At 42.4% G+C, this 20,380-nt stretch overlaps 1 protein-coding gene across 1 annotated transcript in view; it reads right to left on the reverse strand.

Annotated features, from left to right (window-relative positions):
- stard9 (StAR-related lipid transfer (START) domain containing 9) overlaps positions 1 to 20,380 on the reverse strand; it is a 418,409-nt gene that overhangs the window by 64,128 nt on the left and 333,901 nt on the right. The window contains exons 22-23 of the mRNA XM_063054195.1: positions 12,902 to 13,122; positions 1,796 to 2,318 (exon numbers count right to left, since the gene is read on the reverse strand). Of these exons, the coding sequence (XP_062910265.1) occupies positions 1,796 to 2,318; positions 12,902 to 13,122 (744 nt within the window). The remainder of the gene's footprint in view (positions 1 to 1,795; positions 2,319 to 12,901; positions 13,123 to 20,380) is intronic.

A 20,380-nucleotide genomic window follows, 5' to 3' on the forward strand; every position in this document is an offset into this window, starting at 1 on the left:
GTGGTTAAGGCGTTGGTCTAGTGATCTCAAGGTCGCTGGTTTGAGCCTCAGCTGTGGCATTGTGTTTGTGTCCTTGAGCAAGGCACTTAATCACACATTGCTCTAGTGTCTGTGCGAGGAGTGGTGCCCCACACAGACTTCCAATCTGCGCCTTGTAAGGCACGAAAATGCCTGACGCAGTCCTTTCATGGTCTGAGTCGACGTTCCCTGCCTTTTAAAGAGAAGCTGGTGAAACTGACTGTTTTCTCTAAAACAAAGACTGACAGAAGACCTGAGAGGAATATGTTGTCAAGAAAGGCAAAAGAAGCTGATATAATAGCAGCACTTAAGAGGTACTGTCTGAAAAATGAAAAGGAATGGAATATAAGAATACAGATTAGTTTTGATTGCCATTGTGGTTGGTGCAGACATAGTGGGCCAAGATGCCAAAGGCACAGTTTAAAGAACTGTAAACCCAGATATGTAAACCAGGCCACAGAGATAGATCATAAAACCTCAGAAACTCAGAAGGGAGGCAATTTAACCCATTATGTCAATGCCAGCCAAATGCTATTTAGGTTGTTCGCTTTTCCAGGCTCTCAGCCGGCAACTTCTAGGTTCAAAGACCTCGTTCTAATTCTGTACGGAGTTCCTAACTACACCACAATTTCAGGAAGAGGGTGATTTCCAGACCTTCACTCCTCTTTGGGAGGAAGATTTCACCCTTTACCTAAATTTCCTCTAATCCTTTACCAATTAACTGAGATCTATGCCGTAAAATTATTGATTAATCTAGTAATAGAAGTAGATCCTTACTGTTCACCCTATCCAGCTCTAACATAATTTTAAGTACCACAGTCAAACTTCTCCTCAGTCTCAAGTGTCTTTACCATGATCTGTTTTGGAGATTATGACCAATGCCTTTGAGGGCACAATTCATTCTCTACCAGCTAGCTTGATCACATTTCCTTAGCATTAACCTAACCAAATTTCCTCCTGAACTTGTAATATTATACAGTTACAGAGTACCTCAGCACTGAAACAGGCCCTTTGGCCCATCTAGTCTGTGCTGATCTAGTCAAATCAGCCTGCGCCTGGACCATAGCCCTCCATACCTCTCTCAACCGTGTACCAATCCAACCTTCTCTCAGATGTTACAGTTGAACCTGCATCTACAATTTCTACTGGCTGCTTGTTCCACGCTCATACCACTCTCTGAGTGAAGAAGTTTCCCCTCAGATTCCCCTTAGATATTTCACCTTTCAACCTAAACCTATGACATTGATTTCCAGCCTCACCCAACCTGAAGGGAAAAGCCTGCATGCATTCATCATATTCTGCCAAAAGAAGCCATCCTTCCCCAGAGAGCTGCCAGAATCTGAACCAATCAGGGTACATGCGTAGATGGACCTGAGTGCAGATGTACCGCTGAGCAAGTGAAGCAGCATGATCTTCATCATAATAGTACCCTGGGCTTGTCATCAACCCATGACAGAGTGGGTGGAGTATCTGAAGAACAGCATCTCTGATTGCAATCATCCTCTCAGCACTTGAATCGAGTGCCAGCCTGGATTATATGTTGAAGTTTCTTGGCCTGGTCCTATACCCACAACCTTCTCACTGAGTTGTTGAGACATTGAGGTATTCTGCTCAGCAGCCTAACCCTTTGAGATGCCGTTCCACCCTGCAATTTTTAAACAGCTTTGAATAAAAGGATGTATGCTTGTTTCAAAGCACAACAGTACCAATAGTAATTCAAATTAATTATTTCACTGCTCACAAACTGTAAACTACTGATGGTACTGCGAAAGCATACCTGTAAACTGGTACGTGCTGTGGGTACAGGTGTGATACCAGGTCACTCGAGTCCGAATGCCTCCTAGTGAGAAAGGGAACAGATAATGAACGCCTTCTCAAGGGCAAGTAGCTTACAGGGAATGATTTGTTCCATCTTGCCAGTTTAAGATTCACATCAGTTTGTAAAGTGCCCTCTATTGGTCGCCTGCATTGCTTCCTGGTGATTAAACTTGCAGTCTCCAGGTGTTGCAAGTTTGCCTTCGCTTCTAAAAGCTTGTGCCTCTCAGCAATGCTTTCCAGCTGATACCTGATTCTCTTCTTGTGGATATTTTGTTCAGCTTTCCTCAATGTGTGTCTCTGCAGCAGTTCCAGTTGCACCAATCGTTTTCTGTTCTGCTCAATAAAAGGAATCTCTTCCACTTGTGAGGAGATCTGAACCCCACACTCAGTAAACGATGCCGAGTCGGTCTGTATTCCCAGCTCCTGTCGCTGCTGTTCAAGGCAAACTAAGCGCTTTTCTTCATTTGCTAGATGTTGCTCGTCTGGGAAAAAAAAGTATAACTGTTAATGTGGCAAATGCAAGATAATGCACTGTGGGAAAATTTAAAAGAATGTTTGAAATAGATTCAGTTGAACAACATCTGTGATGACAGAAATAGTGTTAGTGACGCAAAAAAAAGCAAACTACTGGAAGAATTCAGCAGGTGGAGGAAACGGACAGCTGGAGTTTTGTCTTGTGACTCTGCTTCATGCTGAAGAGTGTACAGAGGAGACAGCAAGTACGAAGAGCTGAGGGTGAGGGTGAGGGTTAGGCAGAGGCTGGCGGGTGACAGGTGGAACCAGTGTTAATGGCTTTGACACATTCCTCCTGTCTCAGTTATTCCTGATTCGGTCTTCACTCACCAGGCTCTGGGTAGTGAAGTTGGGGGAGGGGCGCAGCACGATTAATAGGTCAGGCTGCAAAATGTCAGCACATCATATACACAGGTTGAGTGCCATTCAAATGTAATGGTCTAGAAAACAAAGATACTTCTTCAACATGTTTACATCAGGCTGCCCAGAAAATTAAGAACCCTAACTGTAAACTTAACATTTTACAAACAGGGTTCAGGAAATCCGAGGCGGGAGTAGCTGACTCTTAGATCTCCATCATGGGACAGCTTCACTTCTGCAACATTGCCTCTCAAAATTCTGGTCATTTGGTCACACTTCTCCTTCTACAGTCTTATTCTAAAAGCTCCCTCCCTAGGAGTTGTCTTATGTCCTTGTACCCCACCCCCATCCCTACCAAAACTCCAGCAATCTTTCAACAATCTGACATGGAAGAGAAAGGTACAATTTAGTTGTCTGGTTGACGCGCTCAACGGTAGCAATAAAGGTGTCCCCCACTTCTTGAATGTTCGCTTTATGAAATCTCACTGTTATGAAAGACCTACATTAGTTCCATTTTTGCTAACAGAAGGTGTTTTCACAGTTACAAGAAAAACAGTGCATGAAAAGAAAGCAGCGCATGCCCCGAGCAGCTGCTCCTCCCCCGGATTCTCGCCGGCATTGCTTAAACACGTGCCTGTGAGCAGCCGTTAGCAAGATGAGTTCTACGGTATCGGAAAACCCTAAAAGAGCTCATAAGGATGTTACACTTAGCGTAAAACTAGACATAATTAAGCATTTCGATTGTGGTGAACAAAGTAAGGACAAAGTGAGTTTTGCTTATGGAAGTTGACGAAGATGATGTTGCCAATTGTGTCGCCTCTGATCTGGGCCAACATTTACATGCCGGGCGGCACCTAATTAATTAGCTTGTTTATTTTGGCTTTTTTCTTAAAGATGTGCTGGGTGCGTCCCTGCTACCGCTGCACCCCTGCATGCTTCGCGGATCGGTATCGGTCGGCGGCCTGGAGGATGGGGGCCACTGCACCAACCCAACCTCCGACGACTCAGCCTAATACACCATCATCAGTGTGCTCAATGTCTTCCCAATTCCCATAAGTGTTGCTACACTGTACATACATTATTTCTACTTGATATAGGCTGTATATTTTTATGTGTTATTTGATATGATTTCAGCTTCATAGCTTAAAGGTTACTGGAGAGCACTTGCGCCGTGTTGTTGCCGAGAGTGCTTGCGTGATATTTTCACTACGGAGAACAGTGTAGGCAATGATTGTAGAGAAGTATTTCTACTTTATATAGGCTGTGTATTTATCATATCATTCCCGCTTCTACTACATATTATTGTTATTTTAGGTTTTATGTGTTATTTGGCATGATTTGGTAGGTTATTTTTGGGTCTGCAAACGCTCACAAATTTTTCCCATATAAATATGTTTGTAAATGTTAATTGCTTCTTCGCTTTACGACCTTCCGGCTTACGAACCATTTCATAGGAACGCTCTACCTTCGGATGGCGGGGGAAACCTGTATATTAGGGAATTAATTGTGGACTTTAGGAAGGGGAAGCTGGGAAAACATGCATCAGTCCTTATTGAGGGTCAACTGTACAAAAGGTGAGCAGCTTCAAGTTCATAAGACCATAAGACCACAAGACATAGGAGCAGAATTAGGCCATCTGGCCCATCGAATCTGCTCTGCCATTCAATAATGGCCAATACCTTTTTTTCTCTCCTTCTTAATCTCAGTTCCCTGCCTTCTCCCTGAAAACTTTGATGTAAGTCCCATCAAGAACCTATCAATCCCTGCCTTAAATACACCCAACACATTGGCCTCCACAACTGCATGTGGCAACAAATTCTACAAATTCATCACCCTTTGGCGAAAGAAATTTCTCAGCATCGGCGGAGGTTGACAGTGTGGCTAAGAAGGCATACGGTGTATTGGCCTTCATCAACCGTGGGATTGAGTTCAAGAGCTAAGAGGTAATGTCCCCACTTGGCGTACTGTGCTCAGTTCTGGTCAACTCACTACAGAAAGGATGTGGAACCTATAGGAAGGGTTCAGAGGAGTTGCCTGGATTGGGGAGCATGTCTTATGAGAATAGGTTGAGTAAACTTGGCCTTTTCTATTTAGATCAGTGGAGGATGAGAGGTGACCTGACAGAGGTGCATAAGGCGATGAGAGGCATTGATCGTGTGGATAGCCAGACGCTTTTTCCCAGGGCTGAAATGGCTAACACAAGAGGACACAGTTTTAAAGTGCTTGGAAGTAGGCACAGAGGAAATGTCAGGGGTAAGTTTTTTACGCAGAGAGTGGTAAGTGCATGGAATGGGCTGACGGCAATGGTGGTGGAAGCGGATAAAATAGGATCTTTTAAGCGACTCCTGGATAGGCACATGGAGCTCAGAAAAATAATTTCTAAAGTAAGGACATGTTCGGCATAGCTTTGTGGGCTGAAGGGCCTGTATTGTGCTGTAGGTTTTTCTATGTTTTCTCTGTTTCTGTCTCTGTCTTAAAAGAGTGCCCCTCTATCCTGTATCCTGAGGCTGTGGCCTCTTGTCCTAGACTCTCCCGGCAATGGAAACATCCTTTCCTATCTATACTGTCTAGGCCTTTCAACATTCAAAAGGTTTCAATGAGATCCCCCCTCATCCTTGTGAATACCAGCAAGTACAGACCCAGAGCCATCAAACGTTCCTCGTATGATAACCCTTTCATTCTTGGAATCATCCTTGTGAACCTCCTCTGGACCCTCTCCAGTGCTAGCAGATCTTTTCTAAGATGAAGAGCCCAAAACTGTTCACAATACTCAAGGTGAGGCCTCACCAGTGCCTTATAAAGCCTCAGCATCACATCCTTGCTCTTGTATTCTAGACCCCTTGAAATGAATGCTAACATGGCATTTTGCCTTCCTCACCGCCGACTCAACCTGCAAGTTAGCCTTCAGGGTGTTCTGCACAAGGACTCCCAAGACCCTCTGCAGCTCAGATTCTTGGATTTTCTTCCCGTTTAGAAAGTAGTCCGCAGATTTACTTCTGTTACCAAAGTTCATGGCCATGCATTTTCCAACATCGTATTATGTTTGTCACTTTCTTGCTCATTCTCCTAATCTGTCTAAGTCCTTCTGCAGCCTACCCATTTCCTCAACACTACCTGCCCCTCTACCAATCTTCATATCATAGAAACATAGAAAATAGGTGCAGGAGTAGGCCATTCGGCCCTTCGAGCCTGCACCGCCATTCAGTATGATCATGGCTGATCATCCAACTCAGAACCCTGTACCAGCCTTCCCTCTATACCCCCTGATCCCTTTAGCCACAAGGGCCATATCCAACTCCCTCTTAAATATAGCCAATGAACTGGCCTCAACTGTTTCCTGTGGCAGAGAATTCCACAGATTCACCACTCTCTGTGTGAAGAAGTTTTTCCTAATCTCAGTCCTAAAAGGCTTCCCCTTTATCCTCAAACTGTAACCCCTCGTTCTGGACTTCCCCAACATCGGGAACAATCTTCCTGCATCTAGCCTGTCCAATCCCTTTAGGATTTTATACATTTTATACATTTCAATAAGATCCCCCCTCAATCTTCTAAATTCCAACAAATATAAGCCTAGTCGATCCAGTCTTTCATCATATGAAAGTCCTGCCATCCCAGGAATCAATCTAGTGAATCTTCTTTGTACTCCCTCTATGGCAAGGATGTCTTTCCTCAGATTAGGGGACCAAAACTGCACACAATACTCCAGGTGTCTCACCAAGGCCTTGTACAACTGCAGTAGTACCTCCCTGCTCCTGTACTCGAATCCTCTTGCTATGAATGCCAGCATACCATTTGCTTTCTTCACCGCCTGCTGTACCTGCATGCCCACTTTCAATGACTGGTGTATAATGACACTCAGGTCTCGTTGCACCTCCCCATTTCCTAATCAGCCACCATTCAAATAATAATCCGTTTTCCTGTTTTTGCCACCAAAGTGGATAACCTCACATTTATCCACATTAAATTGCATCTGCCATGAATGTGCCCACTCACCTAACCTATCCAAGTCACCCTGCATCTTCTTAGCATCCTCCTCACAGTTAACACTGCCGCCCAGCTTTGTGTCATCTGCAAACTTGGCTTTGCTGCATTTAGTTCCCTCATCTAAGTCATTAATATATATTGTAAACAACTGGGGTCCCAGCACTGAGCCTTGCGGTACCCCACTAGTCACTGCCTGCCATTCTGAAAAGGTCCCATTTATTCCCACTCTTTGCTTCCTGCCTGCCAACCAATTCTCTATCCACATCAATACCTTACCCCCAATACCATGTGCTTTAAGTTTACACACTAATCCCCTGTGTGGGACCTTGTCAAAAGCCTTTTGAAAATCCAAATATACCACATCCACTGCTTCTCCCCTATCCGCTCTACTAGTTACATCCTCAAAAAAATTCTATGAGATTCATCAGACATGATTTTCCTTTCACAAATCCATGCTGACTTTGTCCAATGATTTCACCACTTTCCAAATGTGCTGTTATCACATCTTTGATAACTGACTCTAGCATTTTCCCCACCACCGATGTTAGGCTAACCGGTCTATAATTCCCTGGTTTCTCTCTCCCTCCTTTTTTAAAAAGTGGGGTTACATTAGCCACCCTCCAATCCTCAGGAGCTAGTCCAGAATCTAAAGAGTTTTGAAAAATTATCACTAATGCATCCACTATTTCTTGGGCTACTTCCTTAAGCACTCTGGGATGTAGACCATCTGGCCCTGGGGATTTATCTGCCTTTAATCCCTTCAATTTACCTAACACCACTTCCCTACTAACTTGTATTTCCCTCAGTTCCTCCATCTCACTGGACCGTCTGTCCCTTACTATTTCCAGAAGATTATTTATGTCCTCCTTAGTGAAGACAGAACCAAAGTAGTTATTCAATTGGTCTGCCATGTCCTTGCTTCCCATAATCAATTCACCTGTTTCTGTCTGTAGGGGACGTACATTTGTCTTAACCAATCTTTTTCTTTTCACATATCTATAAAAGCTTTTAAAGTCAGTTTTTATGTTCCCCGCCAGTTTTCTCTCATCATCTTTTTTCCCTTTCCTAATTAAGCCCTTTGTCCTCCTCTGCTGGATTCTGAATTTCTCCCAGTCCTCAGGTGAGCCACTTTTTCTGGCTAATTTGTATGCTTCTTCTTTGGAATTGATACTATCCCTAATTTCCCTTGTCAGCCACGGGTGCACTGCCTTCCCTGATTTATTCTTTTGCCAAACTGGGATGAACAATTGTTGTAGTTCATCCATGCAATCTTTAAATGCTTGCCATTGTATATCAACCGTCAACCCTTTAAGTGTCATTTGCCAGTCTATCTTTGCTAATTCACGTCTCATACCTTCAAAGTTACCTTTCTTTAAGCTCAGAACCTTTGTTTCTGAATTAACTATGTCACTCTCCATCTTAATAAAGAATTACATCATATTATGGTCACTGTTACCCAAGGGGCCTCTCACGACAAGATTGCTAACTAACCCTTCCTCATTGCTCATCTGCAAACTTGGCAACAAAGCCATCTATTCCATCATCTAAATCATCCATATACAGCATAAAAAGAAGTGGTCCCAACATCACCCCTGTGGAACACCACTAGTCACTGGCAGCCAAACAGAAAAGGATTCTTTTATTGCCACTCTCTGCCTCCTACCAATCAGCTAATGCTCTAACCATGCCAGTAACTTTCCTGTAATCCCATGGGCTCTTAACTTGGTAAGCAGCCTCATGTGTGGCACCTTGTCAAAGGGCCTTCTGAAAATCCAAATATACAACATCCACCGCATTCCCTTTATCTATCCTACTTGTAACTTCCAACAGGCTTGTCAGGCAGGATTTTCCCTGAAGGAAACCATGCTGACATTGTACTATCTTGTCCTGTGTCACCAAGTACGCCATCACCTCATCCTTAATGGTTCATGGTGTCAACATTTTGAAGGATCTATACTGGGCCCAACACAGTGATGCAGTCATCAAAATGCAGCTCTAGTTCATTTGGAGTTTAAGGAGATTTGGCATATCTATAGGACAAAGGAGCAGAATTAGGTTATTCGGCCCATTGAGTCTGCTCGGCCATTTGATCATGGTTGATCTATTTCCCTCTCAACCCCATTCTCCTGCCTTCTCCCCATATTCTTTCACACTCATTTAGAAAATAATCTACACTTTTACTCCTTCCACCAACGTGCATGAACATATACTTCTCAACACTATTCAATCTGCCATCTCTTTGCCCATTCTCGTGACCTGTCGAAGTCCTTCTGCAGCATCTCTATCTCAACGCTACCTGCTGCTCCACCAATCTCCATATCGTTTGCAAACTTAGCCACAAAGCCATCAATTCCATCATCCAAATCATTGACTTACAATTTAAAGTGATTGTTGTCCCAACACAGACCCCTGTGGAACACCACTAATTACCAGCAGCCAATCCAAAAAGGATCTCTTTATTCTCACTCTGCATCCTGCCAATCAACCAAAGCTCTATCCATGCTAGTATTTTTCCTGTAATATCCTGGGCTTTTATCTTGTTTAGTAGCCTTATGTGTGGTATCTTGTTAAAGTCCTTCTGAAAATCCAAGTACACAACAGCCACCTTTGTTTATCCTGCTTGTTATTTCTTCAAAGAAATACAACAGATTTGTCAGGCAAGATTTTTTCTTTAGGTACCCTGAAATCTCATCCTTAACAATCAATTCCAAGTTCTTCCTAACCACTGAGGTCAGACTAACTGGCCTATAATTTCCTTTCTTCTGCCTCCCTCCTTTCTTGAAGAGTGGAGTGACATTTGCAATTTCTCAGTCCCCCAGAACCATGTTGGAAACTAACAATTCTTAAAAGATCATTACTAATGCCTCCACAACCTCTTCAGCTACCTCTTTCAGAACCCTGGGGTGTATTCCATTAGGTCCAGGTGAATTATCTACCTTCAGACCTTTCAGTTTCCCAAGCACCATCTCCCTCGTAATAGCAACTGCACGCACTTCTGCCCCTTGACATTCTTCAACTTCTGGCACACTACTAGTGTCTTCCACAGTGACACCTGATGCAAAATATTTATTCAGTTCGTCCACCATTTCCTTGACCACATTACTATCTCTCCGGTGTCATTTTCCAGCGGTCCAATATCTTACTCTCACCTCTCTTTATGTATATCTGAAAAACTTCCGGTATCAATTTTGATATTATTGCCTTGCTTACCTTCATATTTCATCTCTTCCCTCCTTATAGCTTTTTAGTTGCCTTTCTGTTGGTTTTTTAAAAAGTTCCCAATCCTCTAACTTCCCACTTATTTTGCTAAATTATATGCACTCTCTTTTGCTTTTATGTTGGCTTTGACTTCCTTTGTCAGCCACGTTTGTGTCATCCTGTTTTAGGATATTACTCTTCTTCGGACTATATCTATCCTGCACCTTCTGAATTGCTCCCAGAAGCTCCCTGATCATATCTGGTTCATTACACAGCACCCAATTATGAATTGCTGATCCTCTAGCAGGCTCAACAATGAACTGCTCCAAAAAGCCATCTCTGAGGCATTCCACAAATTCTTTCCCTTGGGATCCAACAGCAACCTGATTTTCCCAATCTATCTGCATATCGAAATCCCCCATGACTATCGTAACATTGCCTTTTTGACATGCTGTTACCATATTCTGACTACTGTTTGGAGGTCTGTATATAACTCCCATCAGGGTCTTCTTACCCTTGCAGTTTCTTAACTCTACCAACAAGGATTCAACACTTTCTAATCCTATGTCACTTCTTTCTAAAGATTTCATTTCATTTTTTACCAGTAGAGCCACTCCTCCTCTGCCTGTCCTTTCGATAGTGTGTGTATCCTTGGATATTAAGCTGCCAACTGCAATTGTCTTTCAGCCGTATGACTCTGTCACACCTACAACCTGCACCGGCCAATCTCTAACTGCGCTATTAGATCATCTGCCTTATTTTGTGGACAGCATGCATTCAAATATAACACCTACAGTCCTGTATTTGCCATTCTTTTCAGTTTTCTTCCGTTATTACACTACAACCCATCCCACTGACTGCAACTTTGTCCTATCATCTGCCTGTCCTTTCTGACAGTCTCACTATATATTAACTCTGTTTGTAAGACATCATCCCTATCCTCAGTCCTATCACTCCGGTTCCCATCTCCAGAAACTCTTACAAATTTCTACAGATGTACTGTAGAGAGTATTCTTACTTGTTGCATCACAACCTGGCACAGAGCCGCCAATGCACAAGATCTTAAGGGGGTTGCAAAGAGTTATACATTCAGCCAGCTCCTTCGCAGGCACAATCCCCTCTGGCATCGAGGACATCTTCAAGAGGCAGTGCCTCAGGATGGTGGCGTCCATCATTAAGGATTCTCACCAGGTCCTCTTCTCATTACCACCATCAATGAGGTGGTACAGGAATCTAAAGGCCCACAATTAACATTTCAAGAACAGTTTCTTCTCCTCCAAAATCAGATTTCTAAATGGACATTAACTACTTATATATTTTTTAACACACTATTTACTTATCTTGTAATTTACAGTAATTTCATGTATTTGTACTATTATTTAAGCAACAAATTTCATAAAATGTATAATTAATCTTATGTAACATCCTGGGAAAGGATTCACTGCTAACGTAATGGTCTTTCTGTAGAAGCAGTGTTTGTGTTACAGTTAGAGATAACGGGTGCTTTGGAGCGTGAGCCGTCCATTGAGGGGAGTGTATTTTCGTGGTGTGTACCTGACACCAAGGTGATCTGGGTCCTTTGCTTGGCGGGAGATGGAGAGAAAAGATGTCAGAAAGGAGCGGTCATAGACATGAGAAAGGAGTGGACTTGGAGAGGGGCCGGGAGCCAACGAAGCCCAGGGAAATCGATGGAGGATCGGCGAAAGGTAAATCGTGAGCTCCAACTTGAGCACACTAGACTGTTTCATTAAAATGGGATCTTTTCTTTTTGTTTTTCTTTACTAACCCTTTAGTCAATTTAAGAATTATAAAGCTAAATTGTTTAATTGCATATGGTGTACTGTCTATTATTTCGTGGCACTGATTCGTAACAGGAACAAATCACGCAGCATCCACACAAACAGAAGGTTTTGCACCCTAATTTTACATGTTTGGCGGACATGTTTGCCTTCCCTAGACTTACGCAGCTGGCAGAACCTGGGTTACACTTACTATGATTCTGTGAGCCCAACCTTGCTGCAGAACCAGCTGCCTATCTGATTAATGACCAGTTAATGAACAGAAACACTGAAGTCAAGATCAAATACAAAAAATTGGGCAGAACGAGATGAAAAAAAGACCATTCATAACAGGGTACAGAAATGATCACTGGATGAAGTAAGGCAAAAAGGGATGGCAATGAAACAAATTACGCACCTGGACAAGTGCAGTAGTGCACTGTTAATACCTCATAGTTCACAGTTCACAGGACTTGGGTTTAATCCTACCTGTGGTGCTTTTGTGGAGTTTGCACTCTCTCTTGGACCATGAGAGTTTCCCTAAGTGCTATGATTTCCTCCTAAATGCCAAAGATGTGTTGATATATTAATTAGCCACTGCAAATTGTTCCTAGGGTAGGTGAATTTCAGAAAGAACAAAGGGACGTTGATAGGCATGCAAGAAAAAAATTAGGCTCAGGTATATGGGAAGTGAAACAAATTATTCTGAGAACTACCAGGAACCATAAGACCATAAGACAAAGGAGCAGAATTTGGCCATTCGGCCCATCGAGTCTGCTCCGCCATTTTACCATGAGCTAATCCATTCTCCCATTTAGTCCCACTCCCCCGCCTTCTCACCATAACCTTTGATGCCCTGGCTACTCAGATACCTATTAACCTCTGCCTTAAATACACCCAATGACTTGGCCTCCACTGCTGCCCGTGGCAACAAATCCCATAGATTCACCACCCTCTGACTCAAAAAATTTCTTCGCATTTTCTGTTCTGAATGGGTGCCCTTCAATCTTTAAGTCATGCCCTCTCGTACTAGAAACCTGATGTAAATAAACTAAAAGGCAAAGTTGTTTCCTACTTTATGATAATACAGAAAGAATTTGATCCTGCTGGTAACAGAAATGGTATAGCCAAAACACGATGTTCAGAATTGATGAAATATATTTAATTCCCAGTACTAACGAGAATCTCCTTTCCACAACCCCAAGTAAACTGAAAAGGGTGACTCTACATACTTTCCTCAATCCGCAGCCTGAGTTGCTCCTGGTCGTGTTTAAGCTCTTGTTCTGCCTGTGAGTCCGTTGCTTGGATGCGTTGCCTCAGTTCCTCAACGTAGCTTTGCTGCTGGCGTATTTGTTGTTGGTAGAACATTTCCATTCCCCTCAGCTTCTGTTTGTAGTCCTCGTTCTCCTGCTGCTTGTTCTGGTAGCACTGCTGCAGCTCTTTCAGCTGCCTCCTGACAACAAACAACAGCAAGTACAAAGGTTCAAAGTACATACATGACACCAGATATACCCTGTGATTCATCTTCTTGCAGGCATACACAGAAAATCCAACACATTAGGATCAATAAAAGACCGTAGCCAACAGAACGTACGAAGGAACTGGTTGAGGGGGCAGGGATTCAGATTTCTGTATCACTGGGAACTCTTTTGGTGAAAGTACGACCTGGGTAAAAGGAATGGGTTACACCTGAACCCAAGGGGGACCAATATCTCTGCAGGCAGGTTTGCTAGAACTTTTGGGGAGGGTTAAAACTAATTTGGCAGGAGTATGAGAAACTGAATGATAGGGCTGAGAATGGGGCAGTTTGTATTCCAGAAGAGGCAGTGTGTAATGAGACTGTCAGGAAGGACAGGCAGCTGATTGGACAAAATGGCAGTCAATGAAATGAATTGCAGTGTAATGGGGAGCAAAACTGAAAGGGTGATGAATCCTGGACTGAAGGTATAATATTTGAATGCATGTTGTATACGAAATAAGGTAGACGATCTTGTAGCGCAGTTAGAGATTGGCAGGTATGAAGTTGTGGGCATCACTGAGTAATGGCTGAAAGAAGATTATAGTTGGGAGCTTAACATCCAAGGATACAAACTTTATTGGAAGTATAGGCAGGTATGTAGAGGAGGAGGAGTGGTTCTACTGGTTAAAAAATGAAGTCAAATCTTTAGAAAGAGGTGACTTAGAATCAATAGATGTAGAATTATTGTGGGTAGAGTGAAGGAACTGTTAGGGTAAAAGGACCCTGATGAGAGTTATATACAAGCCTCCAAACAGTAGCCAGGATGTGGGTTACAAACTACAATGGAAGATAAAAAATGCATGACAAAAGGGCAATGTTATGATAGTCTGGGGATTTCAATATGCAGGTAGATTTGGAAAATCAAGTTAGTGCTCATTTTGGATACCATGGGAGAGAATTTGTAGAATTCCTACAAGATGGCTTTTTTAGAGCTGTTGTGGTTGAGCCCATCTGGGGGAATCAGCAAAACGAGATTGGGTTTTGTGTAATAAACCAGATTTAACAGGGAGCCTAGGGTAAAGGAGCCCTTGGGAGACAGTGATCATAAGATGATAGAATTCACCCTGCAATTTCAGAGGGAGGAACTGGACAAAGTTGATTGGAAGGGGACAATAGTAGGGATGACAGTGGAACAGCAATGGCAGGAGTTTCTTGGAAACGTTAAAGAGAGGCAAGAGAAGATAATGGACCATCGGAAAATGACGCTGCAGAGGTAGTAATGGGGGGTAAGAACTAGTGGATGAACTGAATAAGTTTTACTGCATCAGTCTTCACTGTGAAAGATACTAGCAGTATAGTGAAAGTTCAAGAGTATCGGGGACAGAAGTGAGTGCAGTTGCTATTACTAAGGAGAAGGTTCTTGGGAAGCTGTAAGGACTGAAGGTAGATAAGTCACTTAGAACAGTTGGACTACACCCCCAGGGTTCCGAAAGAGGTAGCTGAAGAAACTCTGGAGGCTTCTTTCAAGAATCATTAGATTCTGGCATGGTTCTGGAGGACTGAAAAATTACAAATGTCACTCCACTCTTCAAGAAGGGAGGGAAGCAGAAGAAAGGAAATTATTGGCTAGTTGGCCTGACCTGAGTAGTTGGGAAGATGTTGGAGTTGATTCATAAGGATGATGGTTTTGGGGTACTTCAAGGCACATGATAAAACAGGTCAAAGTCAGCATGGTATCCTCGAGGGAAAATCTTGACTGACAAATCCATTAGAATTCTTTGAGGAACCAACAAGCAGGATAGACAAAGGAGAATCAGTGGATGTTATTTAGTTTACTTGGACTTTTTAGAAGGCCTTTGACAAGATGCTACACATGAGGCTGCTTCGCAAGGTAAGGGCCCATGGTATTACATAAAGATAGTGCCATGGATAGAGCACTGGCTTATTGGCAGGAGGCAAAAAGTGGGATTAAAGGGAGCCTTTTCTGAATGGCCGTCAGTGAGCAATGGAGTTCCGCAGGAGTCTGTGTTGGAACTGTTTATTGTTATATGACAATGATTTGGATGATGGAATCGTAGGCTTTGTGGCCAAGTATGCAGATGATACCAAGATAGGGGGAGGGGGAGGTAGTGTTGAGGAAGCAAGGAGGCTACAAAAGGACATAGACAGATTAGGAGAATAGGTAAAGAAGTGCCAGATGGAATATAGTGTCAGGAAATGTGATGTGGAGAGGATGTTTCCAGTAGTTTGGGAGACTAGGACCAGCGGGCAAACCTCAATAGAGGGATGTCTTTTAAGACCATAAGACAAAGGAGCAAAAGTCGTCCATTCAGCCCATTGAGTCTGCTCCACCATTTTATTATGAGCTGATCTATTCTCCTATTTAGTCCCACTCCCCTGCCTTCTCACCATAACCTTTAATGCCCTGGCTACTCAGATACCCATCAATCTCTGCCTTAAATATATCCAATGACTTGGCCTCCACTGACGCCCGTGGCAACAAATTCCATAGATCCACCACCCTCTGGCTAAAAAATTTCTTCGCATCTCTGTTCTGAATGGGCGCCCTTCAATCCTTAAGTCATGCGCTCTCGTACTAGACTCCCCCATCATGGGAAACAACTTTGCCACATCCACTCTGTCCATGCCTTTCAACATTTGAAATGTTTCTTTGAGGTCTCCCCTCATTCTTCTAAACTCCAAGGAATACAGTCCAAGAATGGACAAACGTTCCTCATATGTTAACCCTCTCATTCCTGGAATCATTCTAGTGAATCTTCTCTGTACCTTCTCCAACGTCAGCACATCCTTTCTTAAATAAGGAGACCAAAACTGCCCACAGTACTCCAAGTGAGGTCTCACCAGTTCTTTATAGAGCCTCAACATCACATCCCTGCTCCTATACTCTATTCCTCTAGAAATGAATGCCAACATTGCATTTGCCTTCTTCACCACCGACTCAACCTGGAGGTTCATTTTAAGGGTATCCTGCACGAGGACTCCCAAGTCCCGTTGAATCTCAGAACTTTGAATTCTCTCCACATTTTGCCAGAGGATGGTGAATCTGTGGAATTCGTTGCCACAGGTGGCTGTTGAGGCCAGGTCATTGGGTGTATTTAGGGTGGAGTTTGATAGGTCCTTGATTAGTCAGTGTGTGAAAGGTTACAGAGAGAAGGCAGGAGAATGAGGTTGAGAAGGGAAATGGATTGGCCATGATCAAATGGTGGAGCAGAATGGGCCGAATGGCCTAATTCTACTCCTGTGCCTTATGGTCTTGCTTTTATATCAGCTGGGATAAAATAAGAGGTACGTTGTCAGCAGTACTAGCTGATTTACCTCACTCAAAGATGGGCTGTTACCAACAGAGTCAGGAATTCTGAGTGCATGGCACTAACATTTTTGAGTACAACTTCATCTCATGACAGCAGACCACGGTTTCTCATAATGTTTCAAAATCCAGCTTCAGTGTCAAGGCCCCTGCAGATGAGGGGCAGTTTACTGCCTTGCAAGGGGTTTAATGTGGGCTTTCAAACTAATGTTGCGGTCTGAGGATTCACAATTTTTGCAAATGTGCAATGAAAAAAATTTGACAAATTTACTCAATTTACCATGTGACAACAGTAAGGTTTTGACTCTCAAAGTTAAATGGCCCAGCATGCTTCACAAAAGGCTGGTGTGCATTTCAAGCGAATGCAATGGATCCTGGGCACTAGGACAGGTCATTTAGAGCAATACAATGTAACTTACCTGTCAACTCAAACAGTCGAATGTTATTGAACACACCTCACACTAATTCCATACAACACAATTCCAGAATACCGCAGCTCCTCTTTAACTGAATTAATAATCTAATAACTATTACCAATCATGTTAATAATTAAAAGGTGCAGCATTTAATTATATTCCTAATTCATTAAGGCTAACATTGAAATGTTACACAGAATGGTGACCACTCTGATTAATGTCTGCAGATCTTTCTCCTGCAGCTAACCCAACAAGTAGATTTCAGAGGAAGACTGACCCAGCCAGAATGATGCCTAGATGTCGGTGTAGCAACTATGCTTTCTGAATTCACACCCCACAAGAGATCTAGTGCAAAGGGAGCCACACTAGTTTGAAACACTGTGCAGGAGGCCACCATAACCATGACTACTGTTTCAGTAACCATCTTCAGAAAATGACAGTGTGTTTAAAGAAAAGCCCTGCGTGGATCCCTGGGATCAAATATATATCAGAGATAACAACTTAAAGACTGCTTTACTTTCATTGCGGCAATCTTTTATTTTATCCAAGGGGCCAATCAAATCATGAACAAAAATCATGGAATATTCAGCCTCTAAATATACAAGATAATGTTTGATGTTATAAAATGAAAACGTTACACAGGGGTAAAAAGGGGTTGCTTCACAGCCCCAGTGACCCCAGCTCAATCCTGAACACAGGTAGCGTCTGTGTGGAGTTGACTATACAAGTTTCCCTGGGTCATTCTGGATTTCCAACCATTAAGTGACCAATTTAAATTACCATCAGTGTAGGTAAATGGCAAAAAGGAATTGGGTGAGAAGGGGTAGGTGGTATACTACAGAACTGCTAAGAGGAGGAGTGGGATTGCTGCCAGCTGACAAGGACTTGATGGGTCAAATCGCCTCCTTCTGTTTTAAAGTAATTGCACTAAAGCCAATTTCAATTCACTGTGAAAGAAATCAAAGAGAAACAATTATTTTAATACAAATTAAAATGTAAAGATCAGGTAGCAACAGTAGAGAAAAAAGAAAAATGCTTGAAGATCTCAAGTCTTGAAATCTTGTTTAACTCCCTTCTGCTTACTTCCAGCTTTTTCTGTTTCTTTATTTGAGCAATTAACAATGAGACATGGTAAAAGATTTTTTCAGCTGCAGATAATTAAGACAATTAATAACTCTGTTTTTCCAGTGGAGTTGGTGGCAATTGTGTATTTTTTTTGATGTTCAGCATCACCAAAACTACTAAAAGGCAGCTGGATCTTCATTAATGTACAATCTAAAGGCTGCTATCAGTTCAAAACTACAAACACAACTCATCTGAACTGACAATGTGGCTGGAGGATTCATTGTTTATATTCCAGTAGCCACTTATCTCTGCTGCGTTCTGTGAAATCATTAACTGAATGGGAATTTAAAAATAGTTACTTAACTAAAAGCAGTGCTCCACTAGCCAAAACATAAGTGGATAAATGTAACATTCTTCTCTTCCGGGTGATCACTGTGCTGATAGACAGTTCCAATATTTTCTGCTCAATGGGGAAAAACATGTTTTCAGCCACAATGTGATAAAATTCAAAGTAAATTTATTATCAAAGTATGATGACAGCACCAATGACGAGGGTTCAATCCCACTGCTGCCTGTAAGAAGTTTGTATGCTCTTCCTGTGACCAGCTGTGTGGGTTTCATCCAGGTGCTCTGGTTTCATCCCGTATTTAAAGGATGTACAGGTTAGTTGCTTAACTGGACACATAGGTGGGCAATGTGAGCTAGTGGGCTGATAGGAACTGTTACTGTGCTGTATCTCAAAATAAAAAATATACTACCTTGAGATTCATTTTCTTGCAAGCATTTACAGGAAAAACTATAGGTAAACAAATAAAGATTGACAAACAACAAGTGTGCAACAGATGACAAATTGTGCAAATAAAAATAATACTGAGAAAATAAGTTGTAAAGAGATCTTGAAAGTCAGTCTATAAGGTCATAGAATCAGTTCTAATGAATAAAATTATCCACCCCATTTGGGACCACCTGGTGAAGGAAGCCATTTACATTAAACTAGAGGAAAATAATTTTAATAAAGATGAAGGACTTGTTCTAAGTAAGAACTGGAATTCAATTGCAAACAAGGTGGGACAGTGAAAACCTGATTGGATGAGGAGTATCCAATCAGAAGAGATAGGAAACGGGGGTATAAATACCATCGGACTAGACATGCCCAGGCATCATCCCTGATGAAGACGGTAAAGTGTGTCATTGAAACATCAGTTACAATCAATACCTGTGCCTGGCTGGAAGCCCGAGAAGAATTGATTCGTTATCCACCCCAGTTCCGGATCCTGATGGTTGTAGGGTAATAACTGTTACTGAACCTGTTGGTGTGGGTCCTTCCTGATGGTAGGATGAGAAGAGGACATGCCCTGGATAGTGAGAATGTCTGATGATGGATGCACACCTCTTTCTGTTGGTTTTTCCATTCCTGAGTATTGATGCTTGTGTACCAGGCAACCAGTTAAGATGCTCTGCATTGTGCAGCTAGAGAGGTTTGTCAAAGTTTCTGGTGACACGTCAAATCTATGCAACTTCTAAGGAAGCAGTGACACGGTCATGCTTTCTCTGTGATGACACTTATATGCTAGTCACAGAATAGATCCTGGACTTAAAGCTACTGACCCTCTCCACCTCTGTTCCTTAAAGAGGACTACCTTAGGGACCTCTGTCTTCTTCCTGTAGTCAATAGTCAGCTCTTTGGTTTTGCTGACGGTGAGTGAGAAGTTGTTGTTGATTGCAGTAATCGGATCATAATTTAGAAGAGAATCAATCATAATAACTTTGATATTTCCATACTGACTTCATCATGAGTACAATCTAGAAATACCATTGAAATTAATGTATGTCCTATTGTAAAAGGCTCCTCTTGTTCTATGTTTGAGTCTCCATAAAACACAGGAACAGAATTCAGCCATTCGGCCCAATGAGTCTGCTCCACCATTCCATCAGGGGTGTTTTATTCTCTTGCCTTAATCACAGTGAATAATGCAAACAATGATTACATTGGATTTCCAGCATCTGCAGAATCTCTTGTGTTTCTGGTTAGATTAGTTTTGAACTCAAGACTTTCCCAAATTAATTAAGTGTCAGGCACTACAACTAAAATAGATGAATTTCCACAAGCTTTGGCAAGGGAGAGGGCAGTTACTCATTTGCTTTCATACAAGCAGGCTGTCTAAACAGATTTACAATCAATCATGTACAAATGTTTGTACTTCCCCTATGGTTCAATCACCCCTGAATTAAAAGACTGCACTATCAGCTGACCCACGGTTGAAACATCGATGCTTGTGGAAAATGGCAAAAGGCTCTGACGCACATACAGTCTCTCTCTTTCTCTCCCTCACACAAACATATATCCACCTACAGTTTCTCAGACACACATACACACACACACAAGTCCACCTCTCTCTCTCTCTCTCTCATACATACACACACACGAAGCATATGCAGAAGG

The sequence above is a fragment of the Mobula hypostoma genome, chromosome 1, assembly GCF_963921235.1.
Source record: "Mobula hypostoma chromosome 1, sMobHyp1.1, whole genome shotgun sequence".
Classification (NCBI taxonomy): Eukaryota; Metazoa; Chordata; class Chondrichthyes; order Myliobatiformes; family Myliobatidae; genus Mobula; species Mobula hypostoma.